The sequence below is a fragment of the Staurois parvus genome, unplaced genomic scaffold (genome assembly GCF_062004578.1).
Source record: "Staurois parvus isolate SC_StPar_1 unplaced genomic scaffold, SC_StPar_1.0 ptg000050l, whole genome shotgun sequence".
In the NCBI taxonomy this organism is placed as follows: domain Eukaryota; kingdom Metazoa; phylum Chordata; class Amphibia; order Anura; family Ranidae; genus Staurois; species Staurois parvus.
Window position 1 is genome coordinate 3435179 of NW_028317846.1, and position 23377 is coordinate 3458555.

At 42.4% G+C, this 23377-nt stretch overlaps 1 protein-coding gene and 1 pseudogene across 1 annotated transcript in view; both read right to left on the reverse strand.

Annotated features, from left to right (window-relative positions):
- Nucleotides 1-23377, reverse strand: part of CPAP (centrosome assembly and centriole elongation protein) — a 102267-nt gene that overhangs the window by 11456 nt on the left and 67434 nt on the right. The window contains exons 12-15 of the mRNA XM_089666188.1: nt 17208-17311; nt 16510-16608; nt 12957-13097; nt 12794-12878 (exon numbers count right to left, since the gene is read on the reverse strand). Coding sequence (XP_089522314.1) covers nt 12794-12878; nt 12957-13097; nt 16510-16608; nt 17208-17311 — 429 coding nt within the window. The remainder of the gene's footprint in view (nt 1-12793; nt 12879-12956; nt 13098-16509; nt 16609-17207; nt 17312-23377) is intronic.
- LOC149470230 (uncharacterized) lies at nt 9109-9965 on the reverse strand (annotated as a pseudogene).

Genomic DNA, 23377 nt, shown 5'->3' on the forward strand with positions numbered 1-23377 from the left:
AGGTGCTAAGATGCCCATTGCAAAAGTGTAGTGTATGTGTTGTTTAATATGCCGACCTTTTCCTCTTCCAGCTTCTGTTGGCATTGCTCTCCGCCTCCAGGTTGCTAGACAGTTCCCAGTTGACGTGCATTTGGTATCACTTCACTTGGGACAGGAGCCAGCGCTACAGAGGAGGCATCAGCTTACAGTATGTAGCTCCTCCTCCCTACATAGCCGCGTGCTTCCTCTGCTGCCAGTGCTGGCTCAATGCACACAGATGCTCTGGGCTGGCAGGTCTACAAGCTCATTTCGCAATCAGTGGACTGTTGACCCTTAGCATGAGCTTCCCTAGTTTTAGGTTGAGGGCCACAGGTTGAGAAACCCCTGCCTTAGAACACTCAAGGTGTTAGAAGAAAAACAAAAAAAAGAAGATCAGCCAGCTATACATGTTCTTGTACAATTGATCAGGGCAGCTTTAGCTTGATGATCATTTCTAGATCAAGAACTGCATCCTCTGCCATTGGTTCCAGGCTCAACTGTCTGTAGAAGCCTGGGACCATGCAAAAGGCCTCAGGATGGCAAGTGGAAGACCATTAAACATTACCCAATCTCCTCTTCAATTATAGAACCCAAAAGTGCCAAGCACTTACAGGATCACACATCCCAGCTTGGTAAGGAGCCTTCTGGAACAGAGCGCGCCCCTGACTGGGGAAACTGTAGGCAAGGCATCAGGAGTCCAAACAGATCCCCGATGTCTCCATAAAGGGAACCTGCCACTGCACAATACTGTTTTTAAAAGGGGGCTTGTTAGCCTCTTGTTATAGTAATAACCTGTCTAAAATTAACTGTGTTTTGGTCCAAAACCTTTGGTCTACTACAAACCTCAGAGTCCCTAAGGATGTGCAACTAGCTCTTCTACACCACCCTATCCCTGGTCTTTTTTCCCCTATCAACAAAAAAATCTACTTGTTCATAGCTGCTAAGCAGACTATAACCAAAGTCTGGAGACAGGGTCAGTACAAGGGCGGGGCTAAGCGGGCACCTGCTGACACTTGCTGGAGGGAGGATTAGGCTTTTTCCTCCCTCCAGCTTGCAAGGGACAATAGACAGCCAGCACTGAGACCTCATCTCAGTCTTAGCGCGGCACTGAGGAATGAAGGCAGAATGTCTCCCCTTGTCATGTGACTAGCCACTTGACTGGAGAGAAGATGGAGAAGCTGCCTTCATGGCAGAAAATCCGTGAGCACAAGGGGAAAGGAAGGGGGAAGAGGGAAGGGAAGGGGGGGGTTCTCTAAAGGGGACACCTGATAGAAAGGGGAACTCTGATGGGGACATCCTAGGTCTAGTGGTATAAATTCTTTAACTTGAAATGTGGATGTGATTGGCCTGCTTTAATGTATTATTAGAGATATTTGTGTGTTGCATGAATGTGTGCATTCCTGTAATACACAAACACACAAAGCACTTTAACAGGTGAGCATTGGCAACATTAATTTTTATTAGCACAACACACATCTTTCTATTGCGCTCATTCATCTGCAACAAAACGCATGATAAAGTACCATGTGTTTTAATGCGGTGCAATTATTTAAAAGGTTCCTTTGGTGCATTCTTTATTCATAGAGCAGCCCATTAAAATATTGCTATCTTTGCCCTGGACGTTGGATGACCTTGTCCTGGCACTGCCTGGAGGAAACCCTCTGTTCTCTTTCAAGTAGTCAAAGACCACACGAGGATGTTGCTAATCAATGAAAAAATATGTCCCATCTCATTAGAGACACTCGACCTAAATTTCTCAAAATAAAAAGGAGCCACGGCTCCATTACACCTTGCCTGCCTACACTTTAGGTGTCTCCTCGGCTTTGTGATCCAAGCCTGTGGGGTTTATGCCCCAAACCCTTTCCCCCCTAACTCCCTGCCTCTCTTCCTTTGCTTTTCTCCCCTTTTTCCTTCTCTTAGGTCTTCACCTCTTCATTTGCTTCATTTAACTTGTATTCCTTGATTTCATTTGTTTTACGCTAAGGCTTTTCCACTTTTGAATTACAGGTTTACGAATTCAATGCGTTCTCTGGAACGTTTCGTATTGCGAAAAATTTGCAAACCAAAACGTGGTTTCCCATAGGAATGCACTGAAAACCAATTAATCCATTCCGGAGGTCAGAAAAAAAGTTTTAAAAAAAGTCGCTGTCACTATAGGTCAGTGCCAGTTTTTAAATGTAATTACTGGCTTTTTTTTTTCTTCACTATAGCTCAGAGAATCAGCTGTCACTATACATCAAAGAATCAGATTTGTTGCAAGAAAATACTTTGAATCCCCAAACATTATACAATTCTTTTAAAGCAGAGGCCCTAGAGAATGAAACAGTGGGTGTTGCAACCTTTTGGGAAAAAATACTTTTTTGAATTTTATTGCACAAAAACACAATATATTGCCCAATTGCCCAACATAATCTTTTATATGTTATCAAATAGATACCAAACATGACATGCTTTAAAATTGTAAAAGCCCGAGCAACGGTATCAAACTACGTTAATTTATTTATTTTGCTTTTTTATTTTTACACTGTCCCTTTTTTTTTTTTTAATATTTTTATACCCTGTGATAGCATTAGGCAGTGACAGGTACACTTTTCTTAGAATTCTGGGGTCTGTTAGACCTCTCTCCCCTGCCCATAAAGCATCCGATCACACCAAGATCGGTATGATCAGATGCTTTCCCAATTCAAAAATGGAACGGTGTACATCCGGCGAAACCAAAATGATGGAATGCTCATTGATTCCGGTTTCTTAGACCATAGAGATTCTTGGAGCCATTCCAGTCTCCGATCAGTTCTAAGGTCAGCTGGCAGAACCGCTAGCTGCATTCTCGGGTTCCCCAGTGGGACAGGAGTGTCCAAAAAAGCCTTAGAAGGATGCCGGAAACGGGGGAGAGGGGGTAACCAATTAGCGGCTAAGATTGCTTTTACATGAAAGCCTACCACCAGCTAAAAATAATAAATAAAAATGATACCTGCAGCTGCAGACATCATCCTGGTGTAACCACTCAAAGTCCAGCGATGTACCAGTACATTGCTGGTCCTTGTCAGAACATTTTTTTCAAGAGAGTGTCATCACTGAAATGCATGAAGTGCATTATCTTCGCATATCCATGCTTGGCCATGGCAGCACAGAACATGAGCATATGATGAATCAGGTCTGTAGACCAATATGACCGCAATTCATTCTTTTTTGTAATACCCAAAAAAGCTTTAAATTCGGAAACTGTGATAGGTTTCCATGCAGGTCTCCTAAGAGTTGAATTTGGATGGGCGGCCATGTATTGTTTTGCGTATAAAATTGCTTTCCACAGTCAATTGATACAACTCTTTCGTAAAAAACAGTGGAGGAACTAAATGCTAGTGCTGGCAGCGAACAGAGCTGATCCTGCCAACACTGCGTTTTTGAGGACACTATACTAAGGGGGCACTAGTATAGTTCTGTTCTTCATCAATATATTGATCCGTACAAACACTATACCAGTAATGGGGGGTGATCAGTGACCTATAGCGTGAGTGCAATAGTGTAAGGGCAATCTAACGCTTGTTGACCCTGGCTGGGAGAGGCACTAATCTGATGTTAGTGGCAGTAATACAGTGATCAGTGAAAAATGCTATAGACAGACACTGTACTAATGGCACTGGTTGGGTGACAGGGGTGATCAAAGGTTTAAATGTGAAAATCTAACGTATGTGTGTAAAATATAGTGCTTTTACTCAGTGTGGTGTGAAGCGGGGGTGCGTCACTTAGCCCAGAGCCACCACTCACCCTCACATTGTGGGTGGGCGGGAAGCAGTGAAAAAAAAAAAAGCCTTAGAAAAAAAATAAAAACTTTTTTCGTTTTTTTTTTTTTACACTTTGCAGTGTCATGAAAGGGTTAAGTCCATGATAGTCCAAAATACTAATGATCTGTGATTGGCTACAGCTAATCACATGGTACAGGATGCTTTGATTGGCCCATATTTTATGTAACAGCTGTAGGCCAATCACAGCTCACTAGGAAGGGAAGCAAAGCTGTTATGGATCAGATTGATTCATAATAGCTTTGTTAACATTGTGATCATGTGATCCCATGCAGTAGCAGCGCCTTACTCTGTTAGTGCAGTCAGAGCAATGTACTGGTACGTCATTCTGCCTGTACATTACGCCCGTCCACAGTACTGTGGGCGGTCGGAAGTGGTTAAAGTGTTCAAAACGTACACTTTATTTGTGGCGCTGTACATGATGATTCACTGTGTGCTGTACTGTGCCATGTGATTCTGTTCAGTACACTGCGACAAACTGCAACATTTTATCACAGCACACTGCTGCGCAGCTCTGATGTGTGTTGCAAGGTGAATAGGACACACAGGAAACAATTTATTTCTGTGTGTCCTTGAGGTGACAGATGTGCTACAATGCAGGGAAACATCTGTCATCACACAATGTGTGAAAAAGCCCTAATCACTTTCAGGTCATTACAGAGGACAAGGGGACATACTTCCCATCTGGAGGAAAAGAGATTTACTTCCACATATAAAAAAGCTTCTCCACAGTAAAAGCTGTGAAAATGTGGAATATACTCTCTCAAGAACTAGTTCTGGCCAGCTCATTAGATTATTTTTATTAAGAGCTGGATGCATGCCTAAATTTACAAAATATAACTGGATACTAACATTTATAGGTAACACCACCAGGGGTAGTTGATACAGGAAATATCCGATTGCCTCTTCGAGGAAGGAATTGTTTTTTCCCCTTCCTAGATATGAACTTCTCTTCAGACACCCTCTTCAGTATGAAATTATGTCTATGCCTGATTCATCAAGAAAAAAAAAAATCTCTTGAAACCTAGGCATGATGCACTGCCCTTTATAAGATTCTTTGTTGCATCTCCTGAGGACAGCACAAGGGTAGTTATTTTCTCTTAGGCAACCTGTTCCTAATCCCCTCCAGTTGACGAGGTTATTTACATAGCCAAGAAACAGACTACCCTGCTCGCCATTCAGTGTTAATTTCGTTGATGAAAATATTTTGGTCATAGTTTTGGTCAGCGGCAGGTTTTCAGTGACAAAAACAAAAATAAAATCAAAATTAAGGCAATTGCCGAAAATTATGATGAAAATCAATTACAATTTTCATCAATGAACAAAAACAGAAAGAAAATGTGATGGCGGGACGTTTACCCACCTGAACTTCCACTTTCCTCAGAGCTCCGCCTGTCTGTTAAAGCCCTAACCCCCTGACTTTATAGGCAAGCTGTATTAGCTAAGAAACGCAGGCTCCCTGTGTCTGCCTGCTTCCTGGAGATTACTGGAATGCACTGATGATTTTAGTTCAATTAAAAGTACTGGAGATTTTATTCGATTACAGTACGACTAAACTAAAACAATTCAGATGACTAAAATAACACAAATTAAAATGGCATTTTTGTCAACAGACTATGACTAAAACTAAATTAAAATTTTACATCAAAATTAACAGTCCTTGACATGACCTTCCTGGCTCAACCCTCAGGCCTTGTACACACCTTTTTCCCCATCCCTTCCATCGCTATTCACCAGCTGCTGTTTCTGGGATAAGATAATCAATTCTTCCCTGCCGAAGTCTCAACCTCGATATACAGGGTACACTTTGGCCAAATTCTATCAAAAATATTTTAAATCCCCCCTGTTCCCAGCGTTTCTTTGGTGGTTCCTCTTCTTTTCTACCTATGGTCCACAGCAGCTTTAGCACTTATCGATCGTACTCAGCCATCCTCCTTAGTCTATGGATGCATGGATAATCCCTATGTTAGTGCATTCTATCCTTACATTGGATGCCTCCCTTTACATCCCCGATTGAGGAGCAGGATGTTTCTCCTGCTTGGTAATCTTTGGAAAAACAAACTTCATTTTAATTTCCTTATTCTTCCCTCATTCTATATATACACACACCTTGATCTGACCATCTTTATTGCTTGCTAACAAAACTGGAGCCTCACAGAGTGGGAAGGGTTTATATGGGGACACTAGGGGTAAGGACCCAGTGAAGCTCCTGTCAATGTACAGTTCCCTGAAGGTATTGGCATATAACCTATGGTGTATTAATCAATTTCCTATGTACTGCACTCCAAAATATGGAATTTACAGGTACATCAAATTCCTCTTTTTCTTGGAGTTTATTGAGGGACATAGAAGCAAATATACATGCCGAGGACAGAAAATGGGATAGTACAGCCACAATTGACGTATATAATGGTACAGTACACTACTTCTACCTTCTTGTCCACTAAAAGACATGCCTACAGGAAGATTAGACAATGGCAAACTTAAAATAAATAAAATGTAGTCCAGCCCTGACATAATACCAGCATTGCTCAGTATAGTAACAGAGCAGTATCAGAACATAATTATAAACACTCAGTAGGGCCTCAATGGATGCCAAGAAAAAGATTTTACAGTGAATATAAAGATACCATTTTTCTTTCATGTCCACTAAAGGACACAGGAAGTCAAACCTCCTAGACATACAAAAGCTGGCTAACTAACGGATGGACAACACCGCAAACAAACACCACTAACAGGTCCAACATGAAAAAACAGAACTGGAGATTGCCTGCAACCAATAGAATCACCTGAAGAAACTCGTGCTTGAAGCTGGCATCAGAAGAGCATGAAATATCCACATTTGTGTGAACTGAAGACCAAGAGGCAGCTTTTTTTGAAACAGAGGCCTGATGCCAAATTATCCCAAGAAATGCTCACTGCCCTGGTGAAGCAAGCTTTAACTGGAAAGGGAGAAATCAATCCTTGAGACCAGAGGTTGCATTATAGCCTGTCTGGGCCACTGAGAAAAGTTGGAACTAGAAGCTGACGGAATGAGAATCAGTCTTAAGGACAACATCCAACATCGTGAACCACATCTAGACAGTGGAGAGACCTTTTTTTCTAATGAACCAGACACAGATGGAAGACCAATGTCCATTTAAGCTGAAATGCAGAGATTGTCTTTGGAAGGAAGGTGTAGGCCTCAAACCACTTTAATCCTTTGTAGAACCAAAAAACTTCTTGCAGGATAAAATAGAAATTATAAATGGTCTACACTTCTGTTGAGGTACCAAAAACCACCTGGTAAAGACGTGTGAACACAACAGCCCCGCAAATCTAAGAAATAGATTGAAGCTGAAAAAAAACAAAATAAACTGACAGATCAAATAGAATATAAGCTCAGCAAGAAATAGTGCAACCTAGTCCTTGAAACCTATAGACCTGGAGGATGATCTGTCTGAGTAACCTAAAAATGGTATAACAAGAAGCTGGCACACCCTTACCTGGTCCATCCAGGATTACAAAAACAGGAATTAGCCTTCCAGAAAGAAGCAGGACTGAGAGATGATTTCTCAGCATGAATTACATATAGAAAATAGAGGAAAATTTCCTTTTGGTGAACTGCAGCTGTAACAAGGGACAAAAGAACAATGTCCTGGTTGAGAAGAAATCCAGAAACTACCTTTGGCAAAATGGAAGTCTTGGGCATTAACACCACCTTGCCCTTATGCAAAACCAAAAAAGGGTTCCACATTACCTCATAGATGACAGTAAAGAGAGATTGGGTTCATGTGTTGGTTTCTAAAGCACAAAGAAAATCAGATTCCACAGAGTCACAAGATAGAGAAAGCTATATGGGAGTCACCCTGTACAATGGTCCTAACCAAAAAGTGAGGGGCCAACATTCTCTAACAGAATACAACCAGAATCCTGACCCTTGACAGTGCCAAGAGCCAGACGCTGGTCCAAACCCTGCACTAGGAAGGAGAGACTTTATCCCACTGAGAAATCCTGGTGTGAAAGCCTCAAGACTTGCACCAAGTGACTTGCACTAACTGCCCGACTGGAGTGTGCAATAAGGGGAAGGGAGGCCCCTGCCCCTTAACAGCATACGCCTGAACAATCGTCTGCTGAATGAGAAATAGTGGCAGAAGGTGCTGCCAGGCCCTTCTTCGGGCCATCAATGAGGACAAAGAGAGAGTCTGACCTCTGAAAGGCAGCAGTTACAGACAAATACACGCATATCATGCGCACCACATCCAGGGAATGCAGAGCCACCTCTTTAGGGTGCATCGGTCGAGGACACAGTGAGGGAAGAACAATACCTTCATTCAAATGAAAATCCAACACCACCTTCAGCAGAAAAGAAGGAGAAGGCCAAAGCACCACCTTGTGCTTGTGTAAAACCATATAAGGTGGCTTACAGGTCAATGCTGCCAACTCAGACACCCTTCGAGCCAAAGTGACAGCGACAAGGAAGGCAACCTTTTGCGAAAGCGTAAGCAAGGGGATTTCTCAAATGGCCTCAAATGGAGGCATCTGAAGAGCCGACAGCACCAAATTCAAATCCCACACTGACAAAGGGGAGTGCACAGGAAGGACCACGTGACGAACCCCCTGAATGAAAGGAGGGACCAAAGAATGCATAGCTAAGAAAGAAAACAACCAAAGCAGAGACTTGACCCTTGATTGTACTCAACACAAGCCTTTGATCCATTAGAGGAAGGCCAAAACCTGAGCCACAATGAAGGAACGTGCGTGGAACCCCAAGGCTCCACAGCAACCAATATGGGCTCTCCAGGTGCGATGATAAGTCTTCAAGATGTAGACTTATGGGCCTTCAACATAGTCAGAATCACCGAGGCAGACAATCAGGCATAGATGAGAGTATGCTGATCCCACGGTGCAACCAGCACATCTGCGGTGTCTGCCAGAGGAACCAACGATCATGCCATGAACAGTAGAACCTTCTGATTGAGGCAGAAAGCCAGAAGATCCACGTCCAGATTCCCCCAGCGAATGCAGAGCTGATGGAACACTTCCGGATGTAGGAACCACTCGCCCTGATCCAGCGTCTGACAGCTGAGATAATCTGCTTGCCAATTTTCAACGCCTGGAATGAGTACGGCGGAAAGAGCCGGAACAAACCTCTCCACCCATTGCAGATTGTGAGATGCCTCCAGCGCCGCTGCTGCACTTCTCGTGTTCCCCTGATGATTGACATACGCCACCGCAGTGGCATTGTACGACTGAATCTTGTTCGGCAGACCCGACAGATGGTTCATCCAATGCATCAGTGACAACCTGATCATCTAAAGCTCCAGGATAGTGATGGGTAAGCGAGCTTCCCACGGAGTCCAATCGACTCTGAGTAGAGTCCGTTCCCAGGACTCCTCCCCAGCCCGACAGGCTGGTATTTGTCGCGACCACAGTCCAGCGAACAGGGAGGAAAAAATGTTCCATTCTCTAGAGCTGGGGACCTCATCCACCAAAGAAGGGAGGCCCTCCTAGACTGTTCCAGGTGAATCCGAAGGTCCAAAGAGGCAGAAGCCCTGTTCCATTTCGATAGGAGTTCCCTCTGTAGTGTTCTTGTATGAAACTGGGCATATAGAATCGCTTCTAAAGTAGCCACCATCATGCCTAACACCTGCATGCAAAGATGCAGAGAGAGCCGCCTGCAAGCCAGGAGTTGTCCAACCGCTGACCGGAGCTTCAACAATTTCTCCGATGGAAGGAACACCTTGGCCTGCTCCGAATAGAGAATCAGCCCCAGATACTCCAGGTGCCTGGACGGAGTCAACACCGACTTCCTGAGGTTCAGGATCCACCCGAAGTCCCATAGAGAACGCATGGTGAGCTCCACACTGTCTAATAGTGAGAAGCGAGTCTCTGCACGCAGGAGCAAATCAGGTAGCCAATCACTGCGATCCCCCATTTTCTCAACAAGGCCAGGCCTGGGGCTAGGAGCTTGGTAAATGCCCGAGGTGCAGAGGCCAGACCAAAGGGCATTGCCACAAATTGATGATGCACATCCCCGATGGCAAAACAAAGGAAGCGCTGATGCCCCTTGCAAATGTGGTTGTGCAGGTAAGCGTCCTTGATGTCCAAGGAGACCAGGAAATCTCTCTGACGGAGGGAGACCACCACTGAGCGAATAGATTCCATCTTGAACTTGTGAACCTGCACGAAGACATTCAGGGCCTTGAGATCCAGGATTGGGTGGTGAACCCCGTCCGCCTTGGGAACAGTTAACAGGTTGGAGTAAAAGCAGCAAAAACGCTCTAAATCGGGTACTGTGATGACCACTCCAGGAGCAGTAGTTCCTGTACAGCCCTGTACAGGGCTTGCAGGTGACCTGGCAAAAGCCGCAGATTGGAAGGAACAAAAACTGGCTGGCGGAAGTGAATGAAACTTTCTTCTAACCTGATAGAATGTTTTTGAGAACCCACTTGTCGTGAATGAGGGAGGTTCACGGGCCTGGAAACCTGTGAAGACACCCCCCACCCTGGAAGCGGGTGGGGGCAAACTTTCATGCTGAGGGCGACCTATCTGCAAGCTTGGAGAACTTCTGGAGGCAGGGACGCTTGGTGCCACCTGCGGGGGCTTTAAAGGGCCTGGAGCCCTTGGCTGCAGAGCCGGAGGGCGAAAAATGCGTTTATGTGCTGTAAATTTGGGCCCCAACTTCCGACAAGGTTCCATCCCCTTCTAGGCCTGAGGGAGGAAGGTACTCTTGCCCCCAGTAAGGTTCTTCATAATGTTATCCAGGGTATCGCCAAAAAGTCGGTCACCCAGAAAAGGCAGATCCGCCAGAGCCTTCTTTGAGGTCTGGTTCGCCAACCAACACTTGAGCCAAAGGACCCGCCGGAGCACAACCGCTGCGACAGTTTGGAAAGAAGAGGAGCTGCATTACAAATGTACTTTAAGCCCTGGACCTGAGCTAATCTGCCAGCTCCACATATGCTTGTGGCAACTGACTAGAAGTCAAGTCTTGTCATAGAGCCTATGCCCATTCCGTCAGTGTCTGGGAGACCAAGGCTGTAGCCAACACTGGCCTAAGTGCGATCTGGCGACAGTGAACACTGAATGCGCCACCGACTCCGCCCTGCAGTCTGCAGGGTCCTTAAATGAGAGGGATTCCTCCACAGGGAATCAACTTGGTCTCGTTAAGTCTGGAGGTGGGAGAATCAACCACCGGCAGAGATGTCCACTTCTTCAGCAGGGCCTCCTCAAAGAGAGAACGCACTGCAAAGCATTTCATCTCCCTCTAAGAGTGGAAGGGAGTAGCTAATGAAGAAAAACCTCGATTATCCACAAGACAGCCTTTGCAAACTATTTTTAGAGCAGGCTAAAGGAACAAGTACGAGTACAAAATACGGTTAAAAATGTTCTTATTCTGTGATAAAATACACAAATTTAGGCACACTTATCCAGCTAGATTTTGCACAGCAAGTAATGATTTTCCATCAACAAAACGTTAAAAAAAAAGATTAAGGGCCACTTCACAACATAAAAACGCATTCTGGATGCATTCCGTAAACATTTTAGCTTACAGTTCACACCACACGCATTTCTGGTGCAGTTTGCTATGTTCCAGTACAGTTCTGTGCAGAAAAAATACAGCATGTTCTTTTTTTTTCTGCACCGGAAACTGACTGGAACTGTACTGGTGCGAACTTGAGCCAATGGAATACATGGAAAACACTGTGCATGCATTTTTGATGCAGAAATAAAAAAAAAAAAAAAAAACACACTGCACTGCATCTAGTGTGAACTAGCCCTAAGGCAGAAAACAAACATTATGAATGTGGTGAATGTTGCTGACATGTACGTTTTATAACTACAGTGAAAGATGTGGCAGAGTCCAACCAGCAAATAATTCACTTCTTTACAAGAACCAAAATGTTTATGAGTTATCCTTCATGAAAAGCCTTGTACAGTAGGGATGCACCAATATATTGTTATCATATTGCTGATAGGAAAAAAGGTGAATATAATGGCTGCCAAAAACATGCAATTTTACCCGCGATTTTACTGTGGTTAGTGTGCGGTTTTCGTAGTTCATGTGACTAAAAAAAAAAATGCATCAAAACGCAACGTGTGTGTTTTTGATGGGATTTCAATGCATTTCAGGCCTCGTTCACTTGGACAACTTCTGGCTGGGCAGATTAAAACCGCATCGAAAACGCACCATGTGTGTTTGTGTTTTTGCGGCATTTTCAATGCATTTAAGGCCTGTTTCACAGCAATCTTTTGCGTTTAGCATTTTTGCACATGCGTTTTTTATGTTTTTATGCGGTTTGCGTTTTTAAAGTTTTTGCAACTTCCTGTTGCACAAATTATAAATGCAATGCTTCAAAAATGCATGAGCGTTTTTGCTGCATTTTCAGTGCATTTCAAGCCTGTTTCACACCAATGCAGTTTGTTTTGTCCATTTTGCATGCACGTTTTTGATATGGTTTGCGGTTTTGAATTTTTTTTTTTTACGCGCTTTTTTAATGTGGTTTGCGATTTTTTATTTTTATTTTTTTGGCTAACTTGTTGCTGGGCAGAATAATGCAAAATGCATTATTATTTTAGCACTGCAAGGGCAACGGACCAGTGTGAAGACATACATTCAATTTAAAAGGGATGCATTTTTCTTGAACTTTTCTTCTGCCACCTTTTTTCCTTGTTTGTTTTGGGGGGGTTTTACGCAAAAGCACTGAAAAAACTGCTGTGTGAAAGCAGCCTATTGGCCGAAAAGGTGCGGAAAACAAATTCATATTCATTTAATCTCATGATATTAATTCAAAAGTTGAATATAATACAATTATATATATATACAAATATATTTTTAAAAAAAAAAAACGAAAAGAACTGTCCATTTTGTTTTTTTGCCAAATGCATTCTGAATTTTTACTTTCGGTCCAGAATTTGTATTTTGGTGCACCACTACTATACAGACCTTATAAATGAATAGCCTAGAAGCCTTGTAAAAACAAACACTCACTCACCTATTTGTCCATTAGAAAACTGAAGTATTTCAATTCCATCAGGATATGTTGTGTGTGTAGTCTGGGCATCAGCATAGTAATAAATCTGAAAGCAAAAAAACTGAAAATAAGAATACTACAAAACAGAGTCACAACAAAATATATTACTAAGCCAGGTACCTACCACTCTCTGATCTGCCATCACTTTCTTGACATCTCCATTAAAGAAGGTAACAGTTGTGGACTTTCCATCAGCACTCACTTCCTTCTGTGTCCCATTTGGAAATAAGATAACATGGCAGCCATTTTTTAAAATCCTCTCTACCTAGAGTGAAGAAAATTAACATCTGTAACAGAAAGAAATCTAATACAACTGTTGGGAGCATGGAAAGGTCACCAATAGATTTCCCAAACACATTTACATATCAGTGGAATTTGTAGCTATGGCAGATCTTGAATGTCTTACTGGAACTGCCCACCTGAATCCATTTAATATGTCAGCTTACATATTATTTGCTTATGTTGTATGTTGTGACCTGCAAATTAATGCCCTGTTATTACTGCTAGGTCACAGCAGGTTAAAGGATAGGTTCACCTTTATACAAAAAATAATAAATGCACATTTTTTTTGCAGGTAATAAAAATGTGCAATATTTTTTGTTGCAGGAGCCTGTAAACAATTGCACCAGCGATCAGCAGATCAGTGTCAGTATATCTGCTTGCCCATACGGAATTTACGGGCAAGCACATACACTGACAGGAAGAATCAATGAACTACCATGGCGCGCCACAGTGGCGTGATAGTTCACTGAGAACTACAAACAGACAGCCACCAAAGACTGTCAGAATTTGTAGTTTCTCATTCACAGAACACAGTGAATGAATGATGCGGCCGGACAGGCGGATCTCCACACGTCCATGTTTTTGTTTTTTTTTTGTTTTTTTTTAAATCTGACAGCTAGCAAGGGGTGAGAAGATCCCCCCGCTAGCTGTAAAAGCAGTGGAACGGGGGCTGGTCTGATCAGAACATGTTACACTCTGAATATGGGTGTAACATGGTATGAAAAGTTTACCTATCCTTTAATTAATCCTTTATCCCCCCCCCCCCCTCAAATCTTCATCACCCCCCCCCCCCCCACACACACACACACAAGTAGTCCCGCTGTGTCTGATCTGATCGCTGTACGGGACCGATTCATGTGATCACTGATTGGCCAATCAGTGATCACAGGAACAGTAGTAAACAAGATGTCACTTCCTGCCATCATTGCTTACTATTCGTGAAATCTTGAAATCTGTGAATGATCACAGAGGTCACATGGTACAAGGCTATTCACAACAGCCTTGTACCATGTGGCAAGCTGTGACCAATCACAGCTCTCACAGTATTTCTCAATGGCTGCAAGAATGCAGCCAGAAAGAAGGAGAAATTATTGCGTTTACAGCCTTTATGGGTGCAAAACCAATCAGTGTAAAAAAAAAAAGGAAAAAAAAAAAAAGGAAAAAAAAAATCTTTATCACCCCCCACAAGTAGTACAGTGTCACTATGGTGTCACTGTACTGCTAGGGTGATGGTATGTTAAAAAGAAAAAAAAAGTAAAAATGTAAAAACATTTTTGAAAACATAATTTGTGGTTATAAACTAATTTGGGTTATTTTTTTTTACTAAGAAGATAAATACATTTTGGGCCAAGACTTATGAAGAAAGATTATTTATTTGCAAAATTTTATAAGAAAAACACTTTTTTCAAAATGTTTGGACTTTTTCATTTATATAGCGAAAAAATAGTGGTGAATAAATGCAACCAAAATAAAGTTTTATCGGTCTCAAAAAATGCTAAAAAAATGAATATGGGTACAGTGTTGCATGACCGCACAATTGTCATTCAAAGTGTGATAGCACTGAAAGCTGAAAATTGGCCTGGACAGGAAGGGGGTGAAAGTGTCTGGACTTGAAGTGGTTAAGAGGGATATGATCAACACGCATAAATACATCAGTGGTTCATATAGTGAACTCGGTGTAGAGCTATTCACCCTGAGGTCATCACAGAGGACAAGGGGGTACGCTTTACATCTGGAGGAAAAGAAATTTAATCTCCAAACACAGAAAGGTTTCTTCACAGTAAGAGCTGTGAAAATGTTGAATAGACTCCCTCAAGAGTTGGCTCTGGCCAGCTCAGTGGATTGCTTTAAAAAAAAGCCTGGAATCTTTCCTAGATACACAGAATATAACTGGATACTAACATTTATAGGTAAAGTTGATCCAGAGAATATCCAACTGCCTCTCGGGGGGATCAATAAGCAATTTTTTCCTCTGCAGGAGCAATTGGCTCTCGCTTTGCTGGTTTTTTTGCATTTCTCTTGATCAACTGTGGGTATAGGATTATAATTTTTTTTCTTTTTTTTTTATGGTTGAACTGGATAGACTTTTGTCTTTTTTCAGCCAGACTACCTATGTAACTATGTATATGTAAAATACAGAGCACTTTCACCCCTTCCTGCCAAGGCCAATTTTCAGCTTTCAGCACTGTCACACTTTGAATGACAATTGGCGTTCTGCAACACCTTACCCATATGACATTTTTAACATTGTTTTCACACAAATAGAGCTTTCTTTTGGTGGTATTTAATCACCTTCTTTTTTGCCAAGTAAACGAAAAAGTCTAAAATTTTGAATAAAAACGCATTTTTTCTTTGTTTCTGTTATAAAATTTGGCAAATAAATTACCTTTCCTCATAAACTTAGGCCAAACTGTATTCTCCTATATTTCTTTGGTGAAAATAACCCTAAACAGTGTTTATCATTTAGTCTGTAGGAAAGTTAGAGTCCACAAACTATGGTATATATATACTATATATCTGAAATGTGATCAATCCTGATGTACTGATGGCCTATGTCAGTGACTAAGTGTTTTACTGTATATGGTAAACAATATATATGCGTATGAATATATGAAAACCTTATGTAAAAACAAATGTAAAATCAGTTTACCCACTTCCTGTCCAGCCTATTGTCAAAAGACAGCTGGGCAGGAAGTGGTTAAACTGATTTTGCATAGGGTCATATATCTATCTATCTATCTATAGATAGATATAGATAGATATATATGTTTAGAGGCATATTTATAAACCAGTGAATCAGGCATTCAAACAATCACTGCAGGTGAATCTTCATGATGCATGTGTTTTAATTGACAGCGATTAATTCACCAGTAGTTCATGTTTGGAGAAACCCCACATTCACATACTTAGAAATATGCCCATCAAAATCTATCTAAAGCCAAAATGTATTTTTTTTAGGATGGAGTGGAGAAGAGTTAGAAGTCCTGCCAAGTTTTAATTACAGTTTGTATTCCCTTTGGGGGGGGGGTTCACCCTCTTTGTTCTAGGGACTACTGTCACCAAAACTAAAAGGCATACATTCACACAAGACAAAGAATACTATGGAGGAAGCAAAAGTTTCAGGCACACTGGCTATTACTGAAATGATGGAGGGAGAGGGCAGGAATCACTGTTCTGACTTATTTGGTATATTTCAGTTTGAGCTACTGAGCTCTGTAAACTGAAGTCTAAAGTTTCATTAGCTACTTTAAAAAAAAAAAAAAATACATGAAAAGTGTAATATATGTGCAATATAGCTACCTAGCTGCTGGACATGAAGCCCCACATGGCGATTTGATGGCACTCTGGCCACATATACAGACATTTACTATCAGTACACTGAGGAGATTGCCCACCTTCCCATCTGGATAGGATACTTCTCCCCGGACATCATCAGTTTCTTTCACTGAAAAGCTCTCACTTTTCATTTCTGTAGGCAGCACCTTGTCAGAAGCCTGCAATTAAATGCATTTTTACAAGGTACTATACGATTTGGTATTCAATAAAAATATAGCCAGCAAGAAAATGAATGCAACTTAAAGCGGAACTACACTGCATTGGAGCACCACGTAGCTAAAATGCTATTTGATTAATTTTTAATATTCAAAGCAAACTCCCCCATCCAACCATGTCTCCTCTTATTTTGCTGATAAATCACTTTGAAACCCCCCCCCCCCCTAGCATTTCTGGTCATGTCCATCTTGAGTAAGGGCAGATGATTCATATAGCATTGACGTCCTTGAATCCACCTGCCCTTTATTCAGGCATGTAAGCAGGAAGGTGTGCTTAGCTGAGAAAAAACCCCTCCAGAAGAATCCTGGGATGTATGACATTTGCCTAGGCAAAAAACCAGGAAGTAACTGAAGCAACGTAAAAAATAGCTTAAAACAAGTAAATATGATATATGTTCCTATATATATATATATATATATATACACTCTAACACTAGCAGCATAAGGATTAAATATAGTCCATGCTGATTGAGAGAGCGAAGTTCCAATTTAAGAGAAAGGTGTACTAAAAGGTAAATGTACTATTGAATTAAACTCCTTACCTGGGAAATGGTACTGGCTGCTGGCTCTGGTAACTTCAGTCTTGTTGGCTCAGGTATACTAGACTCACCAAGTGACATTTGCCGGAAACTCCGTGAGGTCAATGCTAAAGGAAAAGAAGGTACAAGGTCTATCCACACAGATTGATATTTAGGAGTTTACATTGGACAGCAAATATTTTGCTTCATAACTTCTTGATGCATCTGTAGATTTTTGGCAGCTACTCTTGAAAAGAACTTGTAATTTAGCCTATCAAGTACTGATTTATAGAAATCTTCTGTTTTTGCAATTTTCAATACCGGTTTGGCTATGCTGCACACGAGAAAGAAACATATGAAATCACTGAACTGTTGTTAAAGCACAGCCTATACACCGGGGGTCAGGTGACTGGTAGATCGTGGTCTGGGCTTCATGACCCACCATTTCTTCAGAGCATCAAACAGAGTGCAATACAGGGAGACTACTTGTAAAGTAGGAGCTGTAGTAGGGAGCAGGAGTCACATAGGCCTATGCCTCCTCTGTAGTACTGGCTCCTGTCCCGGCTAGTGGTCTCCAGAGTGGTACTAGCAGCAGGAAAGAAGAGATCTTCAGGTCAGTGTGAAGCAGTACACTAGGCATAGCAGTATAGAGCTGCTTTCACACTGATGCCCTGTGGTTTACCCACAATGCGGGTTCAGTGCAGTGTACCTGCAGCTTCCCTGTGCTTTGCCATTGCTGCAGGATATAATAGAAGTCTATGCTATTAAGTGTCAGTATTACAACTGAACTGCTGTAATACTGACACTCAGTGGCTGAATGTCTCCTTGCCATGGGAACTCTGCCATACTGAAGTCTCTATCTGCTCAACCCAGCTCTGATGAAGAAGGGAGCACCCTTTGAAATGCGTTAGCCTTCATTCCCCCCCCCCCCCCACTCTTTTGGATTTAGCTGTAACCCTGTGTGGATTATGGTTACTTATGCCTGTTATACCATCACTTTGTGAGTATATTTCCCTAATAATAAAATTAGTCACTATTTATTGAGGTAATGCGCAAGGTTTGTGCGCTCTCTGTCATCTTCTTCTAAAGTATTATTAATTTCAGACATCCAAGCTTGTATAGTGGGAGGCGCAGCCTGCAACCAACCTCTAGCTATCAACTTCCTAGCTGCAAACAAAGTTTTGTGTAGAAATGTTATAGTGTTTTTCCATATCGGATTCTGTAAAAAAGCCTAAGAGGCATTGCTTGGGGTCTAGTTGCAGTGGGGAACCCATGTGATAGTGAAGACCTGTTTCCAGAAGCCCTGGATCTGGGGACATAGCCAGATTAGGTGACTAAACGTGCCTGAAGAAATAAGGCATTTAGGGCACCATATACTATGGGACGTGCAGAATTTAGCTAAGCGTGTCAGAGTGAGGTACGTCCTGTGAATAATGTATAATTGCATAAGCTGATCTGATACCTTGTGGGATACCAGTTTGCAGGCCTATAGTATTTCACCCTAATCCTAGCAGCAGTATCCTCTTCCCAATGTGACTTGAGTATGCCAATTTAGATGCAGCTGGGGAAAGCAATACATCATTGCAAGGTTCATCGCCATAAACCACTTCTAGTATCTTCAGCAGGGACACCGTAGGGAAACTATCAAGAAATTTAGTTTGGAGGGCATTTCAAGGTTGAAGATATCGAAACAACAAATAATTTGGCAAATGAAGTTCGGCTTTAAGTTGATCAAATGTTTTAAGTGATCCACCTCTAAGCACATGAGATAACATGTATATGCCTTTGGAAATCCAGACTTGCGGGTCTGGGATCTGTAATAATTCATGTAATGTTTTATTATACCATAAGGGAGTGTACCTATGATAGACTGAGGATTGAGTTTTAGACATTACAATGTCATAGATCCGTCTGTAATGAAAATGAAGGCTGTGGAGAGCAGAAGCAACATGGGATCTTCTTAGTCCTCTCAAGATATCACAAAACAGATGTGGGAAAGCAGAATGCGAAAGGCCACAAACCAAAGAGATACCTTTGCCTATAAGATTTATTGAAATGATATAAGTGAGACAATTGAGCTGCTAAGTAGTATAAGCCCAGGGCAGGGAGAGCAGCGCCTCCCACTGTGGTAGGGTTATTTAAAGCTTTCCAGGACAGTTTATGCTTCCCCAAATAAATGATTGGAGGATAGAGTCAATCATTTTGAAATATCGAAGGCGACTATAAATGGGGGAGTGCCAGAAAATGTATAGAATTTTGGGGAATAAAATCATTTTCACAAAATCTATCCAGCCCAGAACTCCCAGGGGCAATTTCAACAAAACTTGGGTTTTAGTTTTGATCAGAGGGATGAGAGGCTCCACATTTAAACCAAAGTAGTCGGGGAGGGATCCAGAAATCTCTATACCAAGGTATTTAAGAGAGTTAACCTGAACTAGTGGTAAATCTGTCTGCTCCGCTGATGGTAGAAATACATCAATGGGGAGAATTTGTGATTTCTCTCAGTTCATTTTGAGATCCGAGTATTGACCAAAGTGTTTAATTATGTGGAGGGTGGATAGTAATAAGGGACCAGAGCCCACTAAGTAAACGGAGCATATCATTTGCATATAGTCCTACCTTCTCGGTCAAGGGGCCCGCACTTAGGCCCTGGACATCTGGGCTGGATCGTAAAAGCATGGCCAAGGGTTCAACCGCAAGTGCATATAGGAGGCAACCTTGACGTGTGCCCCTGGATAGAGAGAATGCCTCAGATGTCCACCCATTCGCTATCACTTTGGTGCATCGTAAAGGATTTTCAGCCATCTAAAAGTTTGGGCAAAGCATTGCAGGCAATGCCATAGGTACTGCCATTCTACCAAGTCAAATGCCTTGGCTGCATCTAATGAGACTACAACCCTGAAACCTATACACTCATGGGAAACCTGGAGATTCATTAACAGGCAACAGGTATTAAAGGCAGTGTTTTTTGCATGCATGAAGCCTGTTTGGTCAGGATGAATGAGTGATAAGACTATTTCATTAAGGTGTACAGTATTTCACAGAAGTGAGTACATCCCTGACATTTTTGTAAATATATTATATCTTTTCATGTGACAACACTGAAGAAATGACACTTTGCTACAATGTAAAGTAGTGAGTGTACAGCTTGTATAAAATAGTGTAAATTTGCTGTCCCCTCAAAATAACTCACACAGCCACTGTCTAAACCGCTGGCAACAAAAGTGAGTACACCCCCAAGTGAAAATGTCCAAATTGGACCCAATTACCCATTTTAGCTCCCCGGTGTCATGTGACTCATTAGTTTTTACAAGGTCTCAGGTGTGAATGGGGAGCAGGTGTGTAAATTTGGTGTTATCGCTCTCACTCTCTCATACTAGTCAGTGGAAGTTCAACATGGCACCTCATGGCAAAGGACTCTCCGAAGATTTGAAAAAAAGAATGGTCTCTCTACGTAAAGATGGCCTAGGCTATAAGAAGATTGCCAAGACCCTGAAACTGAGCTGCAGCACAGTGGCCAAGACCATACAGCGGTTTAGCAGGACAGGTTCCACTCAGAACAGGCCTCGCCATGGTCGACCAAAGAAGTTGACTGCACCTGCTCAGCATCATATCCAGAGGTTGTCTTTTGGGAAATAGACGTATGAGTGCTGCCAGCATTGCTGTAGAGGTTGAAAGTGTGGGGGATCAGCCTGTCAGTGCTCAGACCATCCGCAGCACACTGCATCAAACTGGTCTGCATAGCTGTCATCCCAGAAGGAAGCCTCTTCTAAAGATTATGCACAAGGAAGCCTGTAAACAGTTTGCTGAAGACAAGCAGACTAAGGACATGGATTGCTGGAACCATGACCTGTGATCTGATGAGACCAAGATAAACGTATTTGGTTCAGATGGTGTCAAGCGTGTGTGGCGGTAACCAGGTGAGGAATACAAAGACAAGTGTGTCTTGCCTGCAGTCACGCATGGTGGTGGGAGTGTCATGGTCTGGGGCTGCATGAGTGCTGCCAGCACTGGGGAGCTACAGTTCATTGAGGGAACCATATAAGCCAACATGTACTGTGATATACTGAAGCAGAGCCTGATCCCCTCCCTTCGGAGACTGGGCCGCAGGGCAGTATTCCAACATAATAACGACCCCAAACACACCTCCAAGACGACCACTGCCTTGTTAAAGAAGCTGAGGGTAAAGGTGATGGACTGGCCAAGCATGTCTCCAGACCTAAACCCTATTGATCATCTGTGGGGCATCCTCAAATGGATGGTGGAGGAGCGCAAGGTCTCTAACATCCACCAGATCTGTGTTGTCATCATGGAGGAATGGAAGAAGACTCCAGTGGCAACCTGTGAAGCTCTGGTGAACTCCATACCCAAGAGGGTTAAGGCAGTGCTGGAAAATAATGGTGGCCACACAAAATATTGACACTTTGGGCCCAATTTGGACATTTTCACTTAGGGGTGTACGCACTCTTGTTGCCAGCGTTTTAGACATTAATGGTTGTGTGTTGAGTTATTTTGAGGGGACAGCAAATTTACACTGTTATACAAGCTGTACACTCACTACTCTACATTGTAGCAAAGTGTCATTTCTTCACTGTTGTCACATGAAAAGATATGAAATCTTTACAAAAATGTGAGGGGTGTACTCACTTATGTAAGATACTGTATAGCCAAACCCTTAGCCAGTAGTTTAATATCGGTTTGTAGCAATGAAATAGGTCTATATGATTCCGGCTTAACCAGGTCTTTCCCCGGCCTTTGTATAAGAAGTATAAGGGCTTTAACGCATAGAATCAGGGAGGGTCCTTGCCTTAGAAATAGAGCAATATAAAGCGAGTAACTTAGGTATTAAAGTGTCAGAGAAATGATAAAATTCAAGAGGTAGACCATCCGAGCCTGGAGCCTTAGCAGGAGACCAGATACATCATTAATACCAATCAGTTCAAAGATGTTAATGGGACCAGAGAAAATCACCAGGAAAGCATTCAAAGATGTCATTGAGAATATTCTTGGCAATTATAGCACACCAAACTACATTTAACTGGTTGACAAATTTTTTATATCGTACAATACCAAGAGCAACGTGTCACTGAAGACTCTCTTTCCCAAAAACCTAGGTGCAGTCAGAGACGAACATGAAAGGTTTTACCAGGACATTGTCACAATGGAAAAATGGTATCAGAGCAACTGAAATCCATCAATGCTGTCTGACTATTGTTGGATACTGTAGCGAGATGCGCTGGCCACGGAGTACAAATGAAAATCATCAGTAAAACACTTAGCCCTTGTAAACGTATGCAGTGTGTTGGAAACATTATGATGTATTACAAATACATTATAGTCATTAAAAGGTATTTTTGCATTTCTCAAGATTCCTATGTGATACAGCATTCTAAAATTTAGTTTTTTCCCTATGCAAATCCAGAAAAGGGTTCCGGTTCATTGAAGTATAAAATAACTAGTTTAGAGACACTCCCTTTGCCAAGGTGATTGCTACCAAGAATACCACGTCTGAATAAAGGGAGGAATGTCTCTAATAAGATTGAAGAGCTGTTTTTGAACCAGAATCAGATACCAGGTGGAGCAACACAATAGACCAGCAACGGGCAAACTACGGCCCGCGGGCCGTATACGGCCCGGCGGACCTTTTAATCCGGCCTGCGGAGCATGATCCAAAAAAAAAAAAAAAACAGCCAGGGCAGCGCGCTCAAATGCAATGATTGGCCAGTCTCGCTGCCACTCACATCTTGATAGCCAGTGATTGGCTGTCAGGATGTGTGTAGGCGGGGCAGCGTGACGAACGTGAGAGGAGCTAGGCTCCTCTCACAGTCCGCCCTGAAGACCGGAACGGCGCGGGAACACGGCGAGAAGAACGCACGGAGCAAAGGTAAGTAAATTGACACAGGGGGGACTTGGCTTACTACTTGCTACTTACTTACTACTACTATATGAGGGATGCATTAATATGGGGGATGCATTAATATGGGGGATGAATTACTATATGGGGGATGAATTACTATATGGGGGATGAATTACTATGGGGGATGAATTACTATGGGGGATTAATTACTATGCTTACTATGGGGGAATATTACTATACTTACTATGGATGGCATGGTAGTGGCTGGGCCGGCCAGCAGCTAGTCCGGCCCCCGGGTCCAATATATGAACCCATTGCGGCCCTCAAGTCAAAAAGT